The sequence below is a fragment of the Bufo bufo genome, chromosome 2, assembly GCF_905171765.1.
Source record: "Bufo bufo chromosome 2, aBufBuf1.1, whole genome shotgun sequence".
Classification (NCBI taxonomy): Eukaryota; Metazoa; Chordata; class Amphibia; order Anura; family Bufonidae; genus Bufo; species Bufo bufo.
Window position 1 is genome coordinate 833,767,535 of NC_053390.1, and position 20,451 is coordinate 833,787,985.

Sequence of the window (20,451 nt, forward strand, 5' to 3'; positions counted from 1 at the left end):
GCATCCGGATTGCCGGAATCCTCTGCCGCAAGTGTGAAAGTACCCTAAGTTGGAGCCTCCCATCATAGAGCTGCAGTGTAAAGCATGGGGGAGGGACTGAATAGCAGCATGAAGCAGTTATGAGACAGGCGGTAAAACTGGAGCCACAAATCATAGCTGTGTCCTTATAGAGAGGCGCTGTAGTGTAAAGTACTGTACGGAGAAGGGAGTGAACAGAATTATAGACTTTCTTAGTCAATGGAGCAGAATTTCATTCCATGGCAATAGCTGTGTACTAATGGAGAAGTGATTCAGTGTAGAGCATGGAGAAGTAGAGCAGTGATGAGGCATGGGGTGGCAGGAACTGATTCCTTGTGTCTTCTAGAAAGCAGGTGCGGACTGCTCGGCAGACATTGCTTGCATGGTATTCCAGTCTCAGCCGGTGTGCCGTCGCGGGGGCCCCCTGTGGTTGCAGGAGGGAGGGGGGGGGGGGGGTAGAGACTTAATTCCCTCTCTCTCCGCTCCTTCCCGGCTGTCACCCGGCATCTCGTCTCCCCGAAGCCACCATGTCACGCTGCATCCGCCTCTCACTAAAGGTTATCCCTCTAAACATTCCATAAACCGGTCCTGACACCCGTGAGAGCCCCGGGGCCCCCGCTTCCTGATGCTTCCAGATACCAGTGAGATTCTGGACTGTCAGGTAGGTGACCTCCGGGGCCCCCGCCTCCTGATACTTCCAGATTCCAGTGAGATTCTGGACTGTCAGGTAGGTGACCTCCGGGGCCCCCGCCTCCTGATGCTTCCAGATTCCAGTGAGATTCTGGACTGTCAGGTAGGTGACCTCCGGGGGCCCCCGCCTCCTGATACTTCCAGATTCCAGTGAGATTCTGGACTGTCAGGTAGGTGACCTCCGGGGCCCCCGCCTCCTGATACTTCCAGATTCCAGTGAGATTCGGGACTGTCAGGTAGGTGACCTCCGGGGCCCTTCTGATGAGGTATTTCCAGATTATCAGAGCCTTTGGCTTCTCTGCCTCCAGCAGTTGGGGTTTACAGCCTGGTGCAGAGCGCGCTGTCCCTAGGACCGGCCTGTAGGTATAGTCAGCGCGCCGTCCCTAGGCCCGGCCGGTAGGTATAGTCAGCGCGCCGTCCCTAGGCCCGGCCGGTAGGTATAGTCAGCACGCTGTCCCTAGGACCGGCCGGTAGGTATAGTCAGCACGCCGTCCCTAGGACCGGCTGGTAGGTGTAGTCAGCGCGCCGTCCCTAGGACCGGCCGGTAGGTATAGTCAGCGCGCCGTCCCTAGGACCGGCCGGTAGGTATAGTCAGCGCGCCGTCCCTAGGACCGGCCGGTAGGTATAGTCAGCGCGCCGTCCCTAGGACCGGCCAGTAGGTATAGTCAGCGCGCCGTCCCTAGGACCGGCCAGTAGGTATAGTCAGCGCGCTGTCCCTAGGACCGGCCGGTAGGTATAGTCAGCGCGCCGTCCCTAGGACCGGCCGGTAGGTATAGTCAGCACGCTGTCCCTAGGACCGGCCGGTAGGTATAGTCAGCGCGCCGTCCCTAGGACCGGCTGGTAGGTGTAGTCAGTGCGCCGTCCCTAGGCCCGGCCGGTAGGTATAGTCAGCACGCTGTCCCTAGGACCGGCCGGTAGGTATAGTCAGCGCGCCGTCCCTAGGACCGGCCGGTAGGTATAGTCAGCGCGCCGTCCCTAGGACCGGCCGGTAGGTATAGTCAGCGCGCCGTCCCTAGGACCGGCCGGTAGGTATAGTCAGCACGCTGTCCCTAGGACCGGCCGGTAGGTATAGTCAGCACGCCGTCCCTAGGACCGGCCGGTAGGTATAGTCAGCGCGCCGTCCCCATGTTCTGTATAGTGGGGTACTCTGAAGCACGTGGTCCATTGCAGACCAGTGTCCACAATGACATTCCCCTGAAGGGCAGCCCCCCAGGACCCTCGGCGGCCCCCTTATCTGCTGTAGACAGCACCGAGGACTGATGCACATTGACAAGTTCACTGCTGTGAATGAGGACACTGCACTGATACTTGGTGAAAAGCACATGTGATTAGCTCACACATTATGCTCTAGGCTGCATGCAATTGTGTCGAATCCTCAGCTGTGAGAAGTGTTTTAGGTCTGTAGTTTTTGGGATGGAGACAATGAACATATTCATAGATTGACAGCAAGCAGAGATGTTGAAAAGTTTCAGAATGTTTCGGGCCTCTGGTGAGCAGAGCGTGACTTGTTTCTTCTTTCTCTCTCCAGTCTGATGTGGCAGATCCCGCCACCTACGAGTGATCCACCGACGTAACCGATCCCGGGTGCCATCAGCTCCACGAGATGAGCCCTTTTCTGCAGAGACTGTCAGAGATTTGCTGGCCCTGTAGTTGTCACCCATCCAGAGTCCCCGGCACACCATGACCCTCAGCGCCATCCTGCTGGCTACAGGGCTGACGGACCGGCGCCCCCGTATGAACTGAGGCATGGCCTCTTTGGATCTGCCCTATCGGTGTCCAAGGTGCGGCGAGCACAAACGTTTCAGGAGCCTGTCCTCCCTGAGGGCCCACCTGGAATACAACCACACCTACGAGACCCTCTATGTCTTATCCAAGACCAACAGCATCTGCGACGCCGCCATATTCCCCCTGACCAGCGAGGCAGCCTTGTTGACCCCTGCCCACCGCAGGGAGGTCTTTGAGAGCACATCTTTCCAGGGCAAGGAGAAGAGGTTCCCCGGGGACTTAGTCCAAGCAGAAGACTTCAGCCAAGCGTCTACCCGCTTCACCCAAGAGGTGGAGATCCCACTGGGCGAGATTTTCACCAAGACGACCATGGCGTCTCGCTCCCCTCCTCCGGCCGCCGTGGCGGCTGCAGCTGCGGCCTCTGCGGCTGTGGATGCCGCCTATGAAGAAGGCCTGGCCAGATTGAAAGTAAGGGCGTTTGAGAAACTGGAAGTGGACAAGCGCCTGGAGAAGCTGACCGAGGAAGTGGAGCAAAAAATTGCCACCCAGGTTGGAAGGCTGCAGGTGGAGTTGGAAAGGAAGAGTTCGGAGCTGGAGAAGGCCAAGCAGGAGAGCGTACGGTTGGGTCGGGAGAAGCAGGAGCTGGAGGACAGGGCTTCAGAGCTGACCAGGCAGGTGGACGTCAGTGTGGAGATGTTGGCCTCCCTGAAGCAGGACCTGGTGCAGAAAGAGCAGGAGCTGACCAAGAAACAACAGTAAGTGCTCGGTGACCAACCTAAAGTGGTCCTCCAGCATGTAGGGGCATCCTCTATGATTAGCCTAAAGAGGTCCTCTGACATGTAGGAGTGTCCTCCATGATCAACCTAATGTCCTACAGCATGTAGGGGCTTCCTCTATGATTAGCCTAAAGGGGTCCTCTGACATGTAGGAGTGTCCTCCATGATCAACCTAATGTCTTACAGCATGTAGGGGCTTCCTCTATGATTAGCCTAAAGGGGTCCTCCAGCATGTATAATCAGCCTAAAGGGGTCCTCCAGCATGTAGGGGCATCCTCTATATTCAGCCTAAAGGAGTCCTCCAGCATGTAGGGGCATCCTCTATATTCAGCCTAAAGGGTTCCTCCATTATGTAGGGGCATCCTCTATATTCAGCCTAAAGGGTTCCTCCATTATGTAGGGGCCTCCTCTATATTCAGTCTAAAGGGGTCCTCCAGCATGTATAATCAGCCTAAAGGAGTCCTCCAGCATGTAGGGGCATCCTCTATATTCAGCCTAAAGGGTTCCTCCAGCATGTAGGGGCATCCTCTATATTCAGCCTAAAGGGTTTCTCCAACATGTAGGGGCATCCTCTATATTCAGCCTAAAGGGGTCCTCCAGCATGTAGGGGCATCCTCTATATTCAGCCTAAAGGGGTCCTCCAGCATGTAGGGGCATCCTCTATATTCAGCCTAAAGGGGTCCTCCAGCATGTAGGGGCACCCTCTATATTCAGCCTAAAGGGGTCCTCCAGCATGTAGGGGCATCCTCTATATTCAGCCTAAAGGGTTCCTCCAGCATGTAGGGGCATCCTCTATATTCAGCCTAAAGGGTTCCTCCAGCATGTAGGGGCATCCTCTATATTCAGCCTAAAGGAGTCCTCCAGCATGTAGGGGCATCCTCTATATTCAGCCTAAAGGTGTCCTCCAGCATGTAGGGGCATCCTCTATATTCAGCCTAAAGGGGTCCTCCAGCATGTAGGGGCATCCTCTATATTCAGCCTAAAGGGGTCCTCCAGCATGTAGGGGCATCCTCTATTTTCAGCCTAAAGGTGTCCTCCAGCATGTAGGGGCATCCTCTATTTTCAGCCTAAAGGTGTCCTCCAGCATGTAGGGGCATCCTCTATATTCAGCCTAAAGGGGTCCTCTGGTATGTAGGGGTGTCCTCCATGATCAACCTAATGTCCTACAACATATAGGGGCTTCCTCTATGATCAACCTAAAGGGGTCTTCCAACATGTAGGGGCATCCTCTGTGGTCAGCCAAAAGGGGTCCTCCAACATGTAGGGGTGTTCTCAATGATTAGCCTATAGGGGTCCTCTGGCATGTAGGGGTGTCCTTTTTGATCAACCTAAAGGAGTCCTCCAGCAATTCCTCAGCAGCACACATCTCTCACAAGGAATTGTCTGGACTAGATACAACTGTAACAAACCCTGAGCTGTGAGAAGTATTAGGTCACAACAGGTTTTCAGCTTCTGAATGTAAATTTCACACAGTCTTGTTCATTGACAGCAAGCAGAGATGTCAGAATGTGTAACTATTAATGGGGGTCATCTTCTGTGACTGTCGTGTCTGACCCCCTGCAGGTACACAGCTATGACGGGGGGGGCGCTAATAATTGCCGTTGCTATGGTTACACGGCCGCTCTCAGACACATTATTAAGACGAGAACAGTCTCCCAGTAGATGTGTGTCTGTCAGGGTTAATGTGACGGGCGATCTCCGTGTCAGGGGGAGCCGGCTGTACAATGGGGGCCTCAGAGGGACGGTGACAGTCACTGCCAACAGCAGCAGCCGGGCAGCGGTCACACCCAGATCACTACAGTGGCAGTCCTATGTAACATCACAGATAACACAGTGATAACTCTCTGAGTACAGATAATGTAGTAGATGACACCTGCAGTCCTATGTAACATCACAGATAACACAGTGATAGCTCTCTGAGTACAGATAATGTAGGAGATGACACCTGCAGTCCTATGTAACACCACAGATAACACAGTGATAGCTCTCTGAGTACAGATAATGTAGGAGATGACACCTGCAGTCCTATGTAACACCACAGATAACACAGTGATAACTCTCTGAGTACAGATAATGTAGTAGATGTCACCTGCAGTCCTATGTAACACCACAGATAACAGTGATAACTGTCTGAGTACAGATAATGTAGTAGATGTCACCTGCAGTCCTATGTAACACCACAGATAACACAGCGATACCTCTCTGAGTACAGATAATGTAGTAGATGTCACCTGCAGTCCTATGTAACACCACAGATAACAGTGATAACTGTCTGAGTACAGATAATGTAGTAGATGTCACCTGCAGTCCTATGTAACATCACAGATAACACAGTGATAATTCTCTGAGTACAGATAATGTAGTAGATGTCACCTGCAGTCCTATGTAACACCACAGATAACACAGGGATAACTCTCTTAGTGCATATAATGTAGTAGATGTTACCTGCAGTCCTATGTAACACCACAGATAACACAGTGATGACTCTCTGAGTACAGATAATGTAGTAGATGTCACCTGCAGTCCTATGTAACACCTCAGATAACACAGTGATAACTCTCTGAGTACAGATAATGTAGTAGATGTCATCTGCAGTCCTATGTAACACCACAGATAGCACAGTGATAATTCTCTGAGTACAGATAATGTAGTAGATGTCACCTGCAGTCCTATGTAACACCACAGATAACACAGGGATAACTCTCTTAGTGCATATAATGTAGTAGATGTTACCTGCAGTCCTATGTAACACCTCAGATAACACAGGGATAACTCTCTGAGTACAGATAATGCAGTAGATGTCACCTGCAGTCCTATGTAACACCACAGATAACACAGTGATAACTCCCTGAGTACAGATAATGTAGTAGATGTCACCTGCAGTCCTATGTAACACCACAGATAACACAGTGATGACTCTCTGAGTACAGATAATGTAGTAGATGTCACCTGCAGTCCTATGTAACACCACAGATAACACAGTGATTACTCTCTGAGTACAGATAATGTAGTAGATGTCACCTGCAGTCCTATGTAACACCACAGATAACACAGTGATAACTGTCTGTGTACAGATAATGTAGTAGATGACACCTGCAGTCCTATGTAACATCACAGATAACACAGAGATAACTATCTGAGTACAGATAATGTAGTAGATGACACCTGCAGTCCTATGTAACCCATTAGTAAGGCCTCATCCACACGACCGTTCCATTCGTGTGCCTTCCACAATTTGCGGAACGGAACGGGCGGCCCATTGTAGAAATGTCTATTCTTGTCCGCAAAACGGACAAGAATAGGACAGGCTATATTTTTTTGGCGGGGCCTCGGAACGGAGCAACGGATGCGCATCTTTTGCGGCCTCATTGAAGTGAATGGGTCCGCACCCGAGCCACAAAAACTGCGGCTCGGATGGGGTCGTCTTCGATGATAAAGCTGTCCTTTGCTGGTTATCCTGTGTCACGCTCCAGTCACTTCCAGAGCTGCATCCACGGCCCGGCTGGAATCTGTTCATACTCTCCCGCCATGCAGGGCAGCGCACTCTCCGCAGACAGCAGTAGGAGCTGACTTAGATCTATCACTAAACTGGCAGAATTCTGAATACAGCTCTGGTGGTGACTGGAGTTGATCAGTTTCGGATTTTTCTCACTGTTTAACCCGTTGTTACTTCCTTCCTGTCAGGGAATGGTTAACAGATGGCAGACATTCCCAGTGCAGAAAGAGCGATTTCACCTGATCCGCGTGACGCAGGCGACAGGAGGTGCTAAGTCTTCTCCTCACCAGACGGCTATATTTATAGGGCAGCGGGGGGGCACTGGTCCTCCTGGGAATAGATGAGGTCTCCTGCCTGTCTGCCCCACCGTCCGCAGGGGGCACTAGATCCACCATGGGCCTGGCATAGCTCACATAAAGCCGAGCAGTGCCCACATAGTGCCAACCAGTGTCCAGAGCGTCCGTCATCCACACATAGCACCATCCTGTGCCAACACAGAGCCAGCTCACATAATACCCATAGGATTGCCATAGTGCCATACTGTGCCCACACTGAGCCAGACAGTGTCCATACAATATACAGCAGTGTCCATATAATATACAGCAGTGTCCATACAATGTACAGCAGTGTCCATATAATATACAGCAGTGTCCATATAATATACAGCAGTGTCCATATAATATACAGCAGTGTCCATACAATGTACAGTAGTGTCCATACAATATACAGCAGTGTCCATACAATATACAGCAGTGTCCATACAATATACAGCAGTGTCCATATAATATACAGCAGTGTCCATATAATATACAGCAGTGTCCATATAATATACAGCAGTGCCCATATAATATACAGCAGTGTCCATACAATATACAGCAGTGTCCATATAATATACAGCAGTGTCCATATAATATACAGCAGTGTCCATATAATATACAGCAGTGTCCATACAATATACAGCAGTGTCCATATAATATACAGCAGTGTCCATATAATATACAGCAGTGTCCATACAATATACAGCAGTGTCCATATAATATACAGCAGTGTCCATACAATATACAGCAGTGTCCATACAATATACAGCAGTGTCCATACAATATACAGCAGTGTCCATATAATATACAGCAGTGTCCATACAATGTACAGCAGTGTCCATACAATGTACAGCAGTGTCCATACAATATACAGCAGTGTCCATACAATGTACAGCAGTGTCCATACAATGTACAGCAGTGTCCATACAATGTACAGCAGTGTCCATGTAATATACAGCAGTGTCCATACAATATACAGCAGTGTCCATGTAATATACAGCAGTGTCCATGTAATATACAGCAGTGTCCATGTAATATACAGCAGTGTCCATACAATGTACAGCAGTGTCCATACAATGTACAGCAGTGTCCATACAATATACAGCAGTGTCCATATAATATACAGCAGTGTCCATATAATATACAGCAGTGCCCATGTAATATACAGCAGTGACCATGTAATATACAGCAGTGACCATATAATATACAGCAGTGCCCATATAATATACAGCAGTGTCCATGTAATATACAGCAGTGTCCATGTAATATACAGCAGTGTCCATACAATATACAGCAGTGTCCATACAATATACAGCAGTGTCCATACAATATACAGCAGTGTCCATATAATATACAGCAGTGTCCATATAATGTACAGCAGTGTCCATATAATATACAGCAGTGTCCATATAATATACAGCAGTGTCCATATAATATACAGCAGTGTCCATATAATATACAGCAGTGTCCATGTAATATAATAGATTCGTGGTCGCACCGCGGTCGCTCCGGGGTCGCAGCATTGCCCCGTGTTTCTGCTCGGGGTCAGGAGCCGTGTTTCTCACCCCTTCACTAATCCACCAACAGTTTTTCTCTTAAAGGGATTGTCCAACTTCTAAGAATCCCTCAGAGGCTGAACGTGTGATAAAGTAATGAGCAGAAGTCTGTAATTAGACTCCATCCCCGCTGTTCCCAGAAGACCACGAGTCCAGTGATGGGATTGGTGGTCCCTGCCGTACACAGCTGCCTGTGGACACAGATATGTGGTTTTATTATTTTATCACAGGTGGGGGGATGTTTTATAAGTAGGACCACCCCTTTAACTAGACCACCAGAAATAATACCATCACTGCTTCACCCCAGTAAACACCAGGGAGGGGACGTTTGGCTTTGCCAGGGGCCCCGATATTCTCTGGGTGTTCCTGATACATCTGGGTGTCCATCGTTCTAACTGGCAGGGCACTGCATGGCTCTGTACCCGGCGGGCATATGGCTAGTTATATGGCGGTATGTGTTTGCCATGAGCTGCAGTTTTCTGCAGCCTGTAATTCTACTGCCCCCAAGTGCAGCTCCGCACTAGAGATGTAGTAAGGCTGCCACCTGCTGGCCAGAAGTCATTACTGCCGCTCCTCGGGGATCAGCTATAATCCGTCCAGGGGGGTGTGTCCTCAGTGGGTGCCTGTGACACCCAGGGTGTGCACCCTCAATCCCACAGGGTGACAGTTTTATTTGGGCACTATATGGCGGTCTACAGCCGGCAGGGCACCTCCATGAGACAAGGTGAGCACTATATGAAGCTTTCCCCCTGAGCCACCCCTAGGACCCTAGTGTATAAGGACCACCTGGAGCAGTCGTGTCCCCCCATTCTGAGGACCCTAGTGTATAAGGACCACCTGGTGCAGTCGTGTCCCCCCATTCTGAGGACCCTAGTGTATAAGGACCACCTGGTGCAGTCGTGTCCCCCCATTCTGAGGACCCTAGTGTATAAGGACCACCTGGTGCAGTAGTGTCCCCCCATTCTGAGGACCCTAGTGTATAAGGACCACCTGGAGCAGTCGTGTCCCCCCATTCTGAGGACCCTAGTGTATAAGGACCACCTGGTGCAGTCGTGTCCCCCCCATTCTGAGGACCCTAGTGTATAAGGACCACCTGGTGCAGTCGTGTCCCCCCATTCTAAGGACCCTAGTGTATAAGGACCACCTGGTGCAGTCGTGTCCCCCCATTCTGAGGACCCTAGTGTATAAGGACCACCTGGTGCAGTCGTGTCCCCCCCATTCTGAGGACCCTAGTGTATAAGGACCACCTGGTGCAGTCGTGTCCCCCCCATTCTGAGGACCCTAGTGTATAAGGACCACCTGGTGCAGTCGTGTCCCCCCCATTCTGAGGACCCTAGTGTATAAGGACCACCTGGTGCAGTCGTGTCCCCCCCATTCTGAGGACCCTAGTGTATAAGGACCACCTGGTGCAGTCGTGTCCCCCCATTCTGAGGACCCTAGTGTATAAGGACCACCTGGTGCAGTCGTGTCCCCCCATTCTGAGGACCCTAGTGTATAAGGACCACCTGGAGCAGTCGTGTCCCCCCATTCTGAGGACCCTAGTGTATAAGGACCACCTGGTGCAGTCGTGTCCCCCCATTCTGAGGACCCTAGTGTATAAGGACCACCTGGAGCAGTCGTGTCCCCCCATTCTCAGGACCCTAGTGTATAAGGACCACCTGGTGCAGTCGCGTCCCCCCATTCTGAGGACCCTAGTGTATAAGGACCACCTGGTGCAGTTGCGTCCCCCCATTCTGAGGACCCTAGTGTATAAGGACCACCTGGAGCAGTCGTGTCCCCCCATTCTGAGGACCCTAGTGTATAAGGACCACCTGGTGCAGTTGCGTCCCCCCATTCTGAGGACCCTAGTGTATAAGGACCACCTGGAGCAGTCGTGTCCCCCCATTCTGAGGACCCTAGTGTATAAGGACCACCTGGTGCAGTCGTGTCCCCCCATTCCCAGGGGCCACATTCCATTGTCTGACCACAGATGACTTTCCAGGCGGTGACTGTGCTGTGTGATCGTGAGCCGCTCGGCGCCGCGCTCCTCATTACGGAGGCAGGAGGGGAAGGTGCGAGCTCACGCCCCGCGGCTCGGCATTGTTTAACGGGATTAAAAATAACCGCAAAGTGCTGCCCCCTGAGAGCAGCGGAAAAAGAAAGAGGTTTAACTCCTCACTGCCGGGGCAGGAGCGGCGTGAGATAGTCTGCAATCTTTCTGAGACACTTTTTGGCTCAATCTCTGCTTGCTGTCAGTGAATGGGAAAACTCATCCTGTTCCAGTCCTGTTTATAGAGCTGGAGATCGTTACAGTGTACCAGTGCAGGCAGTCCTGAACACAACACATTGTAACAAGCCCAGCGGTAAGTAACACTACAGCACGGATGTCAAACTCGTGGTCCTGTTGTAAAACTACAGCTCCCAGCATGCCCGGATAGCTGTAGGATGCCCAGGCATGATGGAAGTGGTAGTCTCGCATCGAGTTTGACATTTCTGTACTGCAGGATAGACGAGGCGTCCTGCGTGACCTGCCCCCTGTGCTTTACCCTGCAGGGAGGTGGTAGAGATCGACCTGTTCCTGAAGGAGACGGCCAGCCGAGAAGCCAACGCCAAGGTGCGCCTTCAGCAGTTCATAGAGGAGCTTCTGGACCGCGCCGACCGGGCCGAGAAGCAGCTGCAGATCATCAGCAGCTGCGGCAGTACCCCCAACGGCAGCCTGAGCCGGTGCAGCATTCCCGGGTACAAGGTGACAGAAGCTCGGGGGCAGGGCTCCAGACAGGTAAGTCCTGCAGGACCATGAGACACCGCACTGTGAAGACATCATGACAGTGCTGACTCCTTCCATCTCTCCTCGCAGAGGGCGGACAGGCACCAGGGGCCCGGCTCCTCCACCCACGGATCCTACCCAGTGAACCAGCGATCCTCCTCCTGCATTGGGTGAGTTATGACGACTTTCCTCCATATTCCTCATTCACACGTCAGTGTTTGGTCAGTGATTGGAGCCTCCACAGACATGAGGTATCAGGGAAAGCTCTGCACCTGGTTTTGGCTCAAAATCACTGATGAAAATCACTGACGGAATACTGACGTGTGAAGGAGGCTTTACAGATAAAGGTCCCCGAGGGCCGTCACATCAGCCCAGTATTTGCCCCCTTCTTAACTTCTTGCTCTAGCTGTAGCAGCAGTGGACGCCACCAGAGATTCCGTGTCTCAGAGATTGATTCACACCACTGTATTCTCAGTCCGCACCCGATCCACATTTTTTGCAGATTGGATGCGGACCCATTAATTTCAATGGATGGAAAAGATGGAGCTCGTCCTATTATTTCTGTGGAGAAGAATAGGCCTTTCTAAGCCTGACCATTGTCCGTGTCTGTTGCAGGGTCCCGGGCAGGGTGAAGACCGTATCTCAGAGCTCGGGCTGTTACGACAGCGATGGGCCTGAGCAGATCCAGGTGGACGACGGTTTGGAGTCTCACCCCTACTCCGGGAACAGTCATGAGGCTGACAGCAGCTTTGAGAGGAACAACCAGCGCAGTTCTGGTCTCCGCAGGCAGGCCATCCAGAACTGGCACCGCCGGCCGTACAGGAACAGCACCGAGGGCGAGGAGGGAGACATTTCAGACGTAGGATCCAGGACCACGGAGTCCGAGGCTGAAGTCTGGGAGCAGGAGAGCGTCAGCTCCTCGGGGGCCTGCCAGCCAAAGGGTGGGTCTCGTCTCTGTCCGTTGTCCTCTAATCTCATAGGTGAATGCTATATATGGATACATCTCCTGTTCAGCACTCGTCTCACCCCATTGGTTGTCCTTAAATCTGTCAGGTACCGGATTATTGGATATTCCAGATAATTGGTCAGTCTTATTGTTATGCCACTTTTAATGTTTTTTTTTATTATTTGTGATATTAGAAAAATTAGCATTTTTCAATTTTTTTTCACATTATTAACAGCATAAAGTACAACTAAAATACATATATTAAGGGATTCTCTGGGCTTTTAATAATGATGACCTATCATGAGGATAGGTCATCAATATCAGATTGGCGGGGGTCCAACTCCCAGCAGCTGTATGAGGGGACGGCGCGCAGGGTGCAGGTGCCGTCTCCCATCTCTCTGCCATAGAAGAAGAGAGACGATAGATGGCACGTGCCCACTGCGCGCCGTCCCCTCATACAGCTGATCGGCAGGGGTGCTGGGTGTCGGACCCCCGCCAATCTGATATTGATGACCTATGTTTGTTATGGCTAACCTCCGGCACTCCATCTGTGGTAAAACTACAACTCCCAAGATGCACACTTGCTTGGCTATTCTCAGAACTCCATAGAAATGAATAGAGCATGCTGGGAGTCGTAGTTTCACCCCAACTGGATTATTTTGGTTTTGTACAGTTTTAGAGTGAAAAAAGGAAAGGGGCACCTTGCAAAAATTTGGGAACCTAAAGAGATTAGAATGCCCAAATAACTGTGACCGAGGTCTCGGACCTTAAATATCCTGTTAAGGCTTGTTCATACTCATCATTAGGAAAGGCCCGGTGATAAATACCTAGACTTCTCTAACCTTGTCCCAAGAAACAGCAGCCTTGGGTTCTTATAAGCAGCTAACATTGTGAAAAAGAAAATGGTCGAAGCCCACAAAGTAGGAGAAGACTATAAGAAGATAGGAAAGTGTTTTCAGGTTGCCGTTTCCTAAGTTCGAAATGTAATTAAAAAAATGGCAGTTAACAGGAACAGTGAAGGTCAAGAGAAGATCTGGAGGTTTCAGAGACAGCCGCTCGTAGGATTGTTAGAAAAGCAAATCAGAACCCCTGCTTGACTGCAAAAGACCTTCAGGAAGATTTAGCAGACTCTGGAGTTGTGGGACATTGTTCCACTGCTCAGGCGCACCTGCACAAATATGGCCTTCCTGGAGGAGTCTTCAGAAGAAAGCCTCTCCTGTGTCCTCACCAAAACATTCGGTGTCAGAAGTTTGCAAAAGGAACATCTAAACAAGCCTGAAGCATTTTGATGCAGCCAATGGCACTGGAACATTTCACAGGTAGAGGGAAGAATAGATTCAATGAAATTCCAGCAAATTGTGGTAGCAAACATAACACCAAAGAACTGAAAGACTCTTGGCTGCTACTAAATGTGGTTACAAGCTGTGCTACGTGCCAAAGGGGGCGCTACTAGGTACTAACCATACAGGGGGCCCAAAGTTTTGCTTCGGGTCCTTTTTTCTTTTTTTTGTTATTTTGAAAATGTAAAAGATGTAAAAGGGAATGTAGCTTTGTGCCTTTTGTAGATCATTTCATCTTCAACTTGCGTAAAGTGGTTGTCCAGGTTTAGGGCTGAACCCAGACATATCCCCTTCTTCTCCCCCTCAGCCCCTCCAGTATTGGAGAATTTCATGTTTTTTCTGGCGATGTATCGCGCAGGGCAATGGCTTTTTTGGTAACATTTTTACACCGCTAGGCGGACGCTTCCTCCCAGCTTTGTTCCCGGTGACGTCACCGGCACTGATGGTCGGGCTTTAGCGCTACCCTAGCCATTTCCGCCAAGCGGTTCCTATGGAGAGCCGGGTACATCACCGGAAGTCCAGAAAAAGCGTGAAACGCTGAGGGGCTGAGTGTGGGGGGGAGAGGGGGACATGTCCTGCTTCAGCTCTGAACCCAGACAATCCTTTTAACTGTTCACAGTAACAATCATTTTGACGAGGGGGGCCCAAACTTCTGCATGCCACTGTATGTATATAATGGTGGTGCTGTATTTTCTTTTAGTATTTTCTTTCTATTTATCGTTTATTTAAATGATGTCCCTATTATGTCCTCTGGGGAACATTATCAGATCTTAGTGACCCATCAGCACCCTGTGATCACACCATGGTGGGAGATGATGGAGTAAGAGAGGGAGCCCCCTCCTTCTCTCTATTCAGATGCCACGGCCATGTCAGCTAAGGGGTTAAAGAACATGGATGGGAGTTATCTCCAATATCAGCTGTGTAATACGACCGGCACTCACCTGAAAATGATGGCGGGGACACAGCTTCTAGGCCAGTGCCATAACAGTACTTTCACCGAGCATTAACTACCTGTCACACTGGGAGCTGACGGTGTACTGTGCCTTTAAATTCATCTCCAGGCCGCTGTGATGGAAGGCTGCTGAGGCCAGAGAAAGGCAGCCCGTCCCGAGCCAACGAAGTCATCAGCCCCGAGATCCTGAAGATGCGGGCCGCGTTATTTTGTATATTCACCTACCTCGATACCAAGACTCTGCTGCGGGTGGCTGAGGTCAGCAGGGACTGGAAGTTTGTGGCTCGGCATCCGGCTGTGTGGACTCGCGTTTTCCTTGAGAATGCCAGGGTGTCCCCTAAGGTAAGTGATAGCGGCGGGGGTCTCCATTGATACGTTCTTCTAGTGGGACTGGGGCCATCACCATCAGTGAGTGAAGCATGGAGGAGACGCCCTGCCTGGAGAACCTCAGAGGTGTCAGTGCTTAAAGTAAATCTCCAGACTGAACTGTAAACCAACCTGATGGGGTCGGGACACGACTCTGGTCACTGTACACACGTTCCCTGGGCTTACTGTGCCCGTCAGGGGGTACAATCAGAGGTTTAATCTTCCCTCCGATCCCTCTGCTCTTCAATCACATATTACTCCTCCCCCAGTCACATGACACTTAGGGGTGTGGCTACATTGCCCAGAGATGTCTGATTGTAGTCACACATCTGTCTAATATCTGACATCGTGCTCTTCTCCTCCCGCAGTCACATGACACTTAGGGGTGTGGCTACATTGCCCAGAGATGTCTGATTGTAGTCACACATCTGTCTAATATCTGACATCGTGCTCTTCTCCTCCCGCAGTCACATGACACTTAGGGGTGTGGCTACATTGCTCAGAGATGTCTGATTGTAGTCACACATCTATCTAACATCTGACATCATGCTCTTCTCCTCCCGCAGTCACATGACACTTAGGGGTGTGGCTACATTGCTCAGAGATGTCTGATTGTAGTCACACATCTATCTAACATCTGACATCATGCTCTTCTCCTCCCCCAGTCACATGACACTTAGGGGTGTGGCTACATTGCCCAGAGATGTCTGATTGTAGTCACACATCTGTCTAACATCTGACATCATGCTCTTCTCCTCCCCCAGTCACATGACACTTAGGGGTGTGGCTACATTGCCCAGAGATGTCTGATTGTAGTCACACATCTGTCTAACATCTGACATCATGCTCTTCTCCTCCCACAGTCACATGACACTTAGGGGTGTGGCTACATTGCCCAGAGATGTCTGATTGTAGTCACACATCTGTCTAATATCTGACATCATGCTCTTCTCCTCCCGCAGTTTCTGGTCACCCTCTCACAGTGGTGCACACAGACCCACTCCCTGACCCTACAGAACCTCAAACCTCGGCAGAGGGGGAAGAAGGAAACCAAGGAAGACTACATGAAAAGCACAAGGTGACACGTCTGTCCTGCAGTCCATTACCAAAAATGATACACATATAATGTAACTACATATTAAAGCCAAAGTGCAGACAGTGCTGCGACAAGCAAACGTCCGCCGTCCCTCTAATAACAATAGCTCCTATGATTAGGAGATTATAAGCCGCAATCTTAATAGCGATATTGTGTAGCAAACACACATAATATAAATAGCTCAAATATCTCATGTCTTGACCTCATGCCACATCATATAGCCATACCCCCATACCCAAATAAATATGAACTAGGCACGGAGTCTCCGAAAGGCATACTCCAGGTGCATACAGCCAGCACCATGTTCTAACATTGTATGCAAAATCCTAGATGCAAACATGGCCATCATTCCTCCTCAGTATTTGCTTTTCTCATGCCTACCACTTTCCATTGGCCATATTTGCATCTAGGATTTTGCACACAATGTTAGAACATGGTGCTGGCTGTATGCACCTGGAGTATGCCTTTCGGAGACTCCGTGCCTAGTTCATATTTATTTGGGTATGGGGGTATGGCTATATGATGTGGCATGAGGTCAAGACATGAGATATTTGAGCTATTTATATTATGTGTGTTTGCTACACAATATCGCTATTAAGATTGCGGCTTATAATCTCCTAATCATAGGAGCTATTGTTATTAGAGGGACGGCGGACGTTTGCTTGTCGCAGCACTGTCTGCACTGCTACCACTGTCTGCACTGCTACCACTGTCTGCACTGCTACCACTGTCTGCACTGCTACCACTGTCTGCACTGCTACCACTGTCTGCACTGCTACCACTGTCTGCACTGCTACCACTGTCTGCACTGCTACCACTGTCTGCACTGCTACCACTGTCTGCACTGCTACCACTGTCTGCACTGCTACCACTGTCTGCACTGCTACCACTGTCCTGCACTGCTACCACTGTCTGCACTGCTACCACTGTCCTGCACTGCTACCACTGTCTGCACTGCTACCACTGTCCTGCACTGCTACCACTGTCTGAACTGCTACCACTGTCTGCACTGCTACCACTGTCTGCACTGCTACCACTGTCCTGCACTGCTACCACTGTCCTGCACTGCTACCACTGTCTGCACTGCTACCACTGTCTGCACTGCTACCACTGTCTGCACTGCTACCACTGTCTGCACTGCTACCACTGTCTGCACTGCTACCACTGTCCTGCACTGCTACCACTGTCCTGCACTGCTACCACTGTCCTGCACTGCTACCACTGTCTGCACTGCTACCACTGTCTGCACTGCTACCACTGTCTGCACTGCTACCACTGTCTGCACTGCTACCACTGTCTGCACTGCTACCACTGTCTGCACCTTGGCTTTAATATGTAGTTATTTTTGCTTTTTAAACAATAAAAATTGAACTTACATTATATGTGTATCATTTTTGGTGATTTGTTTAGTGACACACATATTCAATTACTGGTATTGATATCGGTTGCTACAGTCCATTACTACAACAATACCCCCAATATACAAGAATATAACTACCATAATACTGCTCCTATGTACAAGAATATAACTACTATAATACTGCTCCTATGTACAGGAATATAACTACTATAATACTGCTCCTCTGTACAAGAATATAACTACTATAATACTGCTCCTATGTACAAGAATATAACTACTATAATACTGCTCCTATATACAAGAATATAACTACTATAATACTGCTCCTATGTACAAGAATATAACTACTATTATACTGCTCCTATGTACAAGAATATAACTACTATAATACTGCTCCTATGTGCAAGACTATAACTACTATAATACTGCTCCTATGTACAAGAATATAACTACTATAATACTGCCCCCTATGTACAAGAATATAACTACTATAATACTGCTCCTATGTACAAGAATATAACTACTATAATACTGCCTCCTATGTACAAGAATATAACTACTATAATACTGCCTCCTATGTACAAGAATACAACTACTATAATACTGCCTCCTATGTACAAGAATATAACTGCTATAATACTGCTCTATGTACAAGAATATAACTACTATAATACTGCCTCCTATGTACAAGAATATAACTACTATAATACTGCCCCTATGTACAAGAATATAACTACTATAATACTGCCTCCTATGTACAAGAATATAACTACTATAATACTGCTCCTATGTACAAGAATATAACTGCTATAATACTGCTCCTATGTGCAAGAATATAACTACTATAATACTGCTCCTATGTACAAGAATATAACTACTATAATAATGCTACTATGTACAAGACTATAACTACTATAATACTGCTCCTATGTGCAAGAATATAACTACTATAATACTGCTCCTATATGCAAGAATATAACTACTATAATACTGCTCCTATGTACAAGAATATAACTACTATAATACTGCCTACTATGTACAAGAATATAACTACTATAATACTACCTCCTATGTACAAGAATATAACTACTATAATACTGCCTCTTATGTACAAGAATATAACTACTATAATACTGCCTCCTATGTACAGGGATATAACTACTATAATACTGCTCCTATGTACAAGAATATAACTACTATAATACTGCTCCTATGTACAAGAATATAACTACTATAATACTGCCTCCTATGTACAAGAATATAACTACTATAATACTACCTCCTATGTACAGGAATATAACTACTATAATACTGCCTCCTATGTACAAGAATATAACTACTATAATACTGCTCCTATGTACAAGAATATAACTACTATAATACTGCTGCTATGTACAAGAATATAACTACTATAATACTGCCTCCTATGTACAAGAATATAACTACTATAATACTGCCTCCTATGTACAAGAATATAACTACTATAATACTGCCTCCTATGTACAAGAATATAACTGCTATAATACTGCCTCCTATGTACAAGAATATAACTACTATAATACTGCCTCCTATGTACAAGAATATAACTACTATAATACTGCCTCCTATGTACAAGAATATAACTACTATAATACTGCCTCCTATGTACAAGAATATAACTACTATAATACTGCTCCTATGTACAAGAATATACCTACTATAATACTGCTCCTATGTACAAGAATATAACTACTATAATACTGCTCCTATGTACAAGAATATAACTACTATAATACTGCCTCCTATGTACAGGAATATAACTGCTATAATACTGCCGGCGCTGTCTCCTGATTGGCTGTCTCTGTGTGTTATTTATTACTAGGGGCAATCTAGAATCTGGTCTGGAATCTCTACTGAAAGCAACAGGGGGGAACTTGTTAATCCTGCGAATATCCCAGTGTCCGAACATCCTGACGGACCGCTCCCTGTGGTTGGCGAGCTGCTACTGTCGGGCACTTCAGGCAGTCACATACAGGTGGTAGCAGGTTTATTTCAGCAGTTATATGTCGCTCTCTGCAGTCTGTCTTAGCTCTGACTCCTGCGTGTTTCGTCTCCAGAAGTGGGACCGATCCTGTGGGACATGAAGTCATTTGGGCCTTAGGTGCTGGGTGCAGAGACATCATCTCCCTCCAGGTGGCGCCGTTGCATCCATGGTGAGTGAATCTCACTGCCGGCTCCAGATCGCCCCCTGTGGGCAGGGCAGTGTCCGCTCACCTGACGCTCTCTTTTCTCCACAGTCAGCAGCCCACGCGCTTCAGTAACCGCTGCCTGCAGATGATTGGACGATGCTGGCCTCACCTGAGGGCGCTGGGCGTCGGGGGAGCGGGCTGTGGGGTGCAGGGGCTCTCCTCGTTAGGTATGTGCAATCCTTTACCATAGAAGGAGCAGGTGTAGTGTAACGTAGTGCAGAAAAGAAGCGCTTGTCCAGCTCACCTATTCGGCATATTATATCCCGCGTGCCAGAGACTTCCTGGACGTGTAAAAGACGATTCCGGCGCTGATTGTTCTTCCCATAAAATCTTCCTCTTTATCACATCATGTGCGGACACTGTCAGACAAGCAGTCGTCTACGCGTTTTGGAGACCTTCTCCTTAGTGGTAACAATGTGGTCTGAGAGTTCAGAAGATGTAAAGACCCCTGTACCCTCCCCCGCTAGCGGGTGGTGGTAACATGACGTCATGAATCATCCCAGAGACTCACCCCTGGAGTATCCTTCTCAGCGGACATTGGATAACATAGCCCCACACGATGCGCTCCGCACGACCCTGCGCTTGGACTGTGCTTATCATCATATCAAGAGAGCGAGCGCAGGCGCACGGCGCGAGGAGACGCATCATGTGACCAGGGCGCATACAAAGTATCACTGACAAGTACAATATACAAACCTATCACCTGTAGAGAAATCTACTGCGGAAACGGGTGAAAAGATGGATTGTACACAGCCGCCATCTTCCAGCTGTTATGATATAAATGGACTTATTGGAGTTTACTGATAGACGGAGATATAATATAGTATAACGTGTAACAA

The 20,451-nt window shown here is 48.8% G+C and overlaps 1 protein-coding gene across 1 annotated transcript in view; it reads left to right on the forward strand.

Annotated features, from left to right (window-relative positions):
• The first annotated feature begins 2,454 nt into the window (after window positions 1-2,454).
• Window positions 2,455-20,451, forward strand: part of FBXO41 (F-box protein 41) — a 62,260-nt gene continuing 44,263 nt past the window's right edge. Inside the window, exons 1-9 of the mRNA XM_040419395.1 lie at window positions 2,455-3,188; window positions 11,111-11,336; window positions 11,415-11,494; window positions 11,940-12,265; window positions 14,672-14,904; window positions 15,891-16,006; window positions 19,246-19,398; window positions 19,481-19,576; window positions 19,661-19,779. Of these exons, the coding sequence (XP_040275329.1) occupies window positions 2,455-3,188; window positions 11,111-11,336; window positions 11,415-11,494; window positions 11,940-12,265; window positions 14,672-14,904; window positions 15,891-16,006; window positions 19,246-19,398; window positions 19,481-19,576; window positions 19,661-19,779 (2,083 nt within the window). The remainder of the gene's footprint in view (window positions 3,189-11,110; window positions 11,337-11,414; window positions 11,495-11,939; window positions 12,266-14,671; window positions 14,905-15,890; window positions 16,007-19,245; window positions 19,399-19,480; window positions 19,577-19,660; window positions 19,780-20,451) is intronic.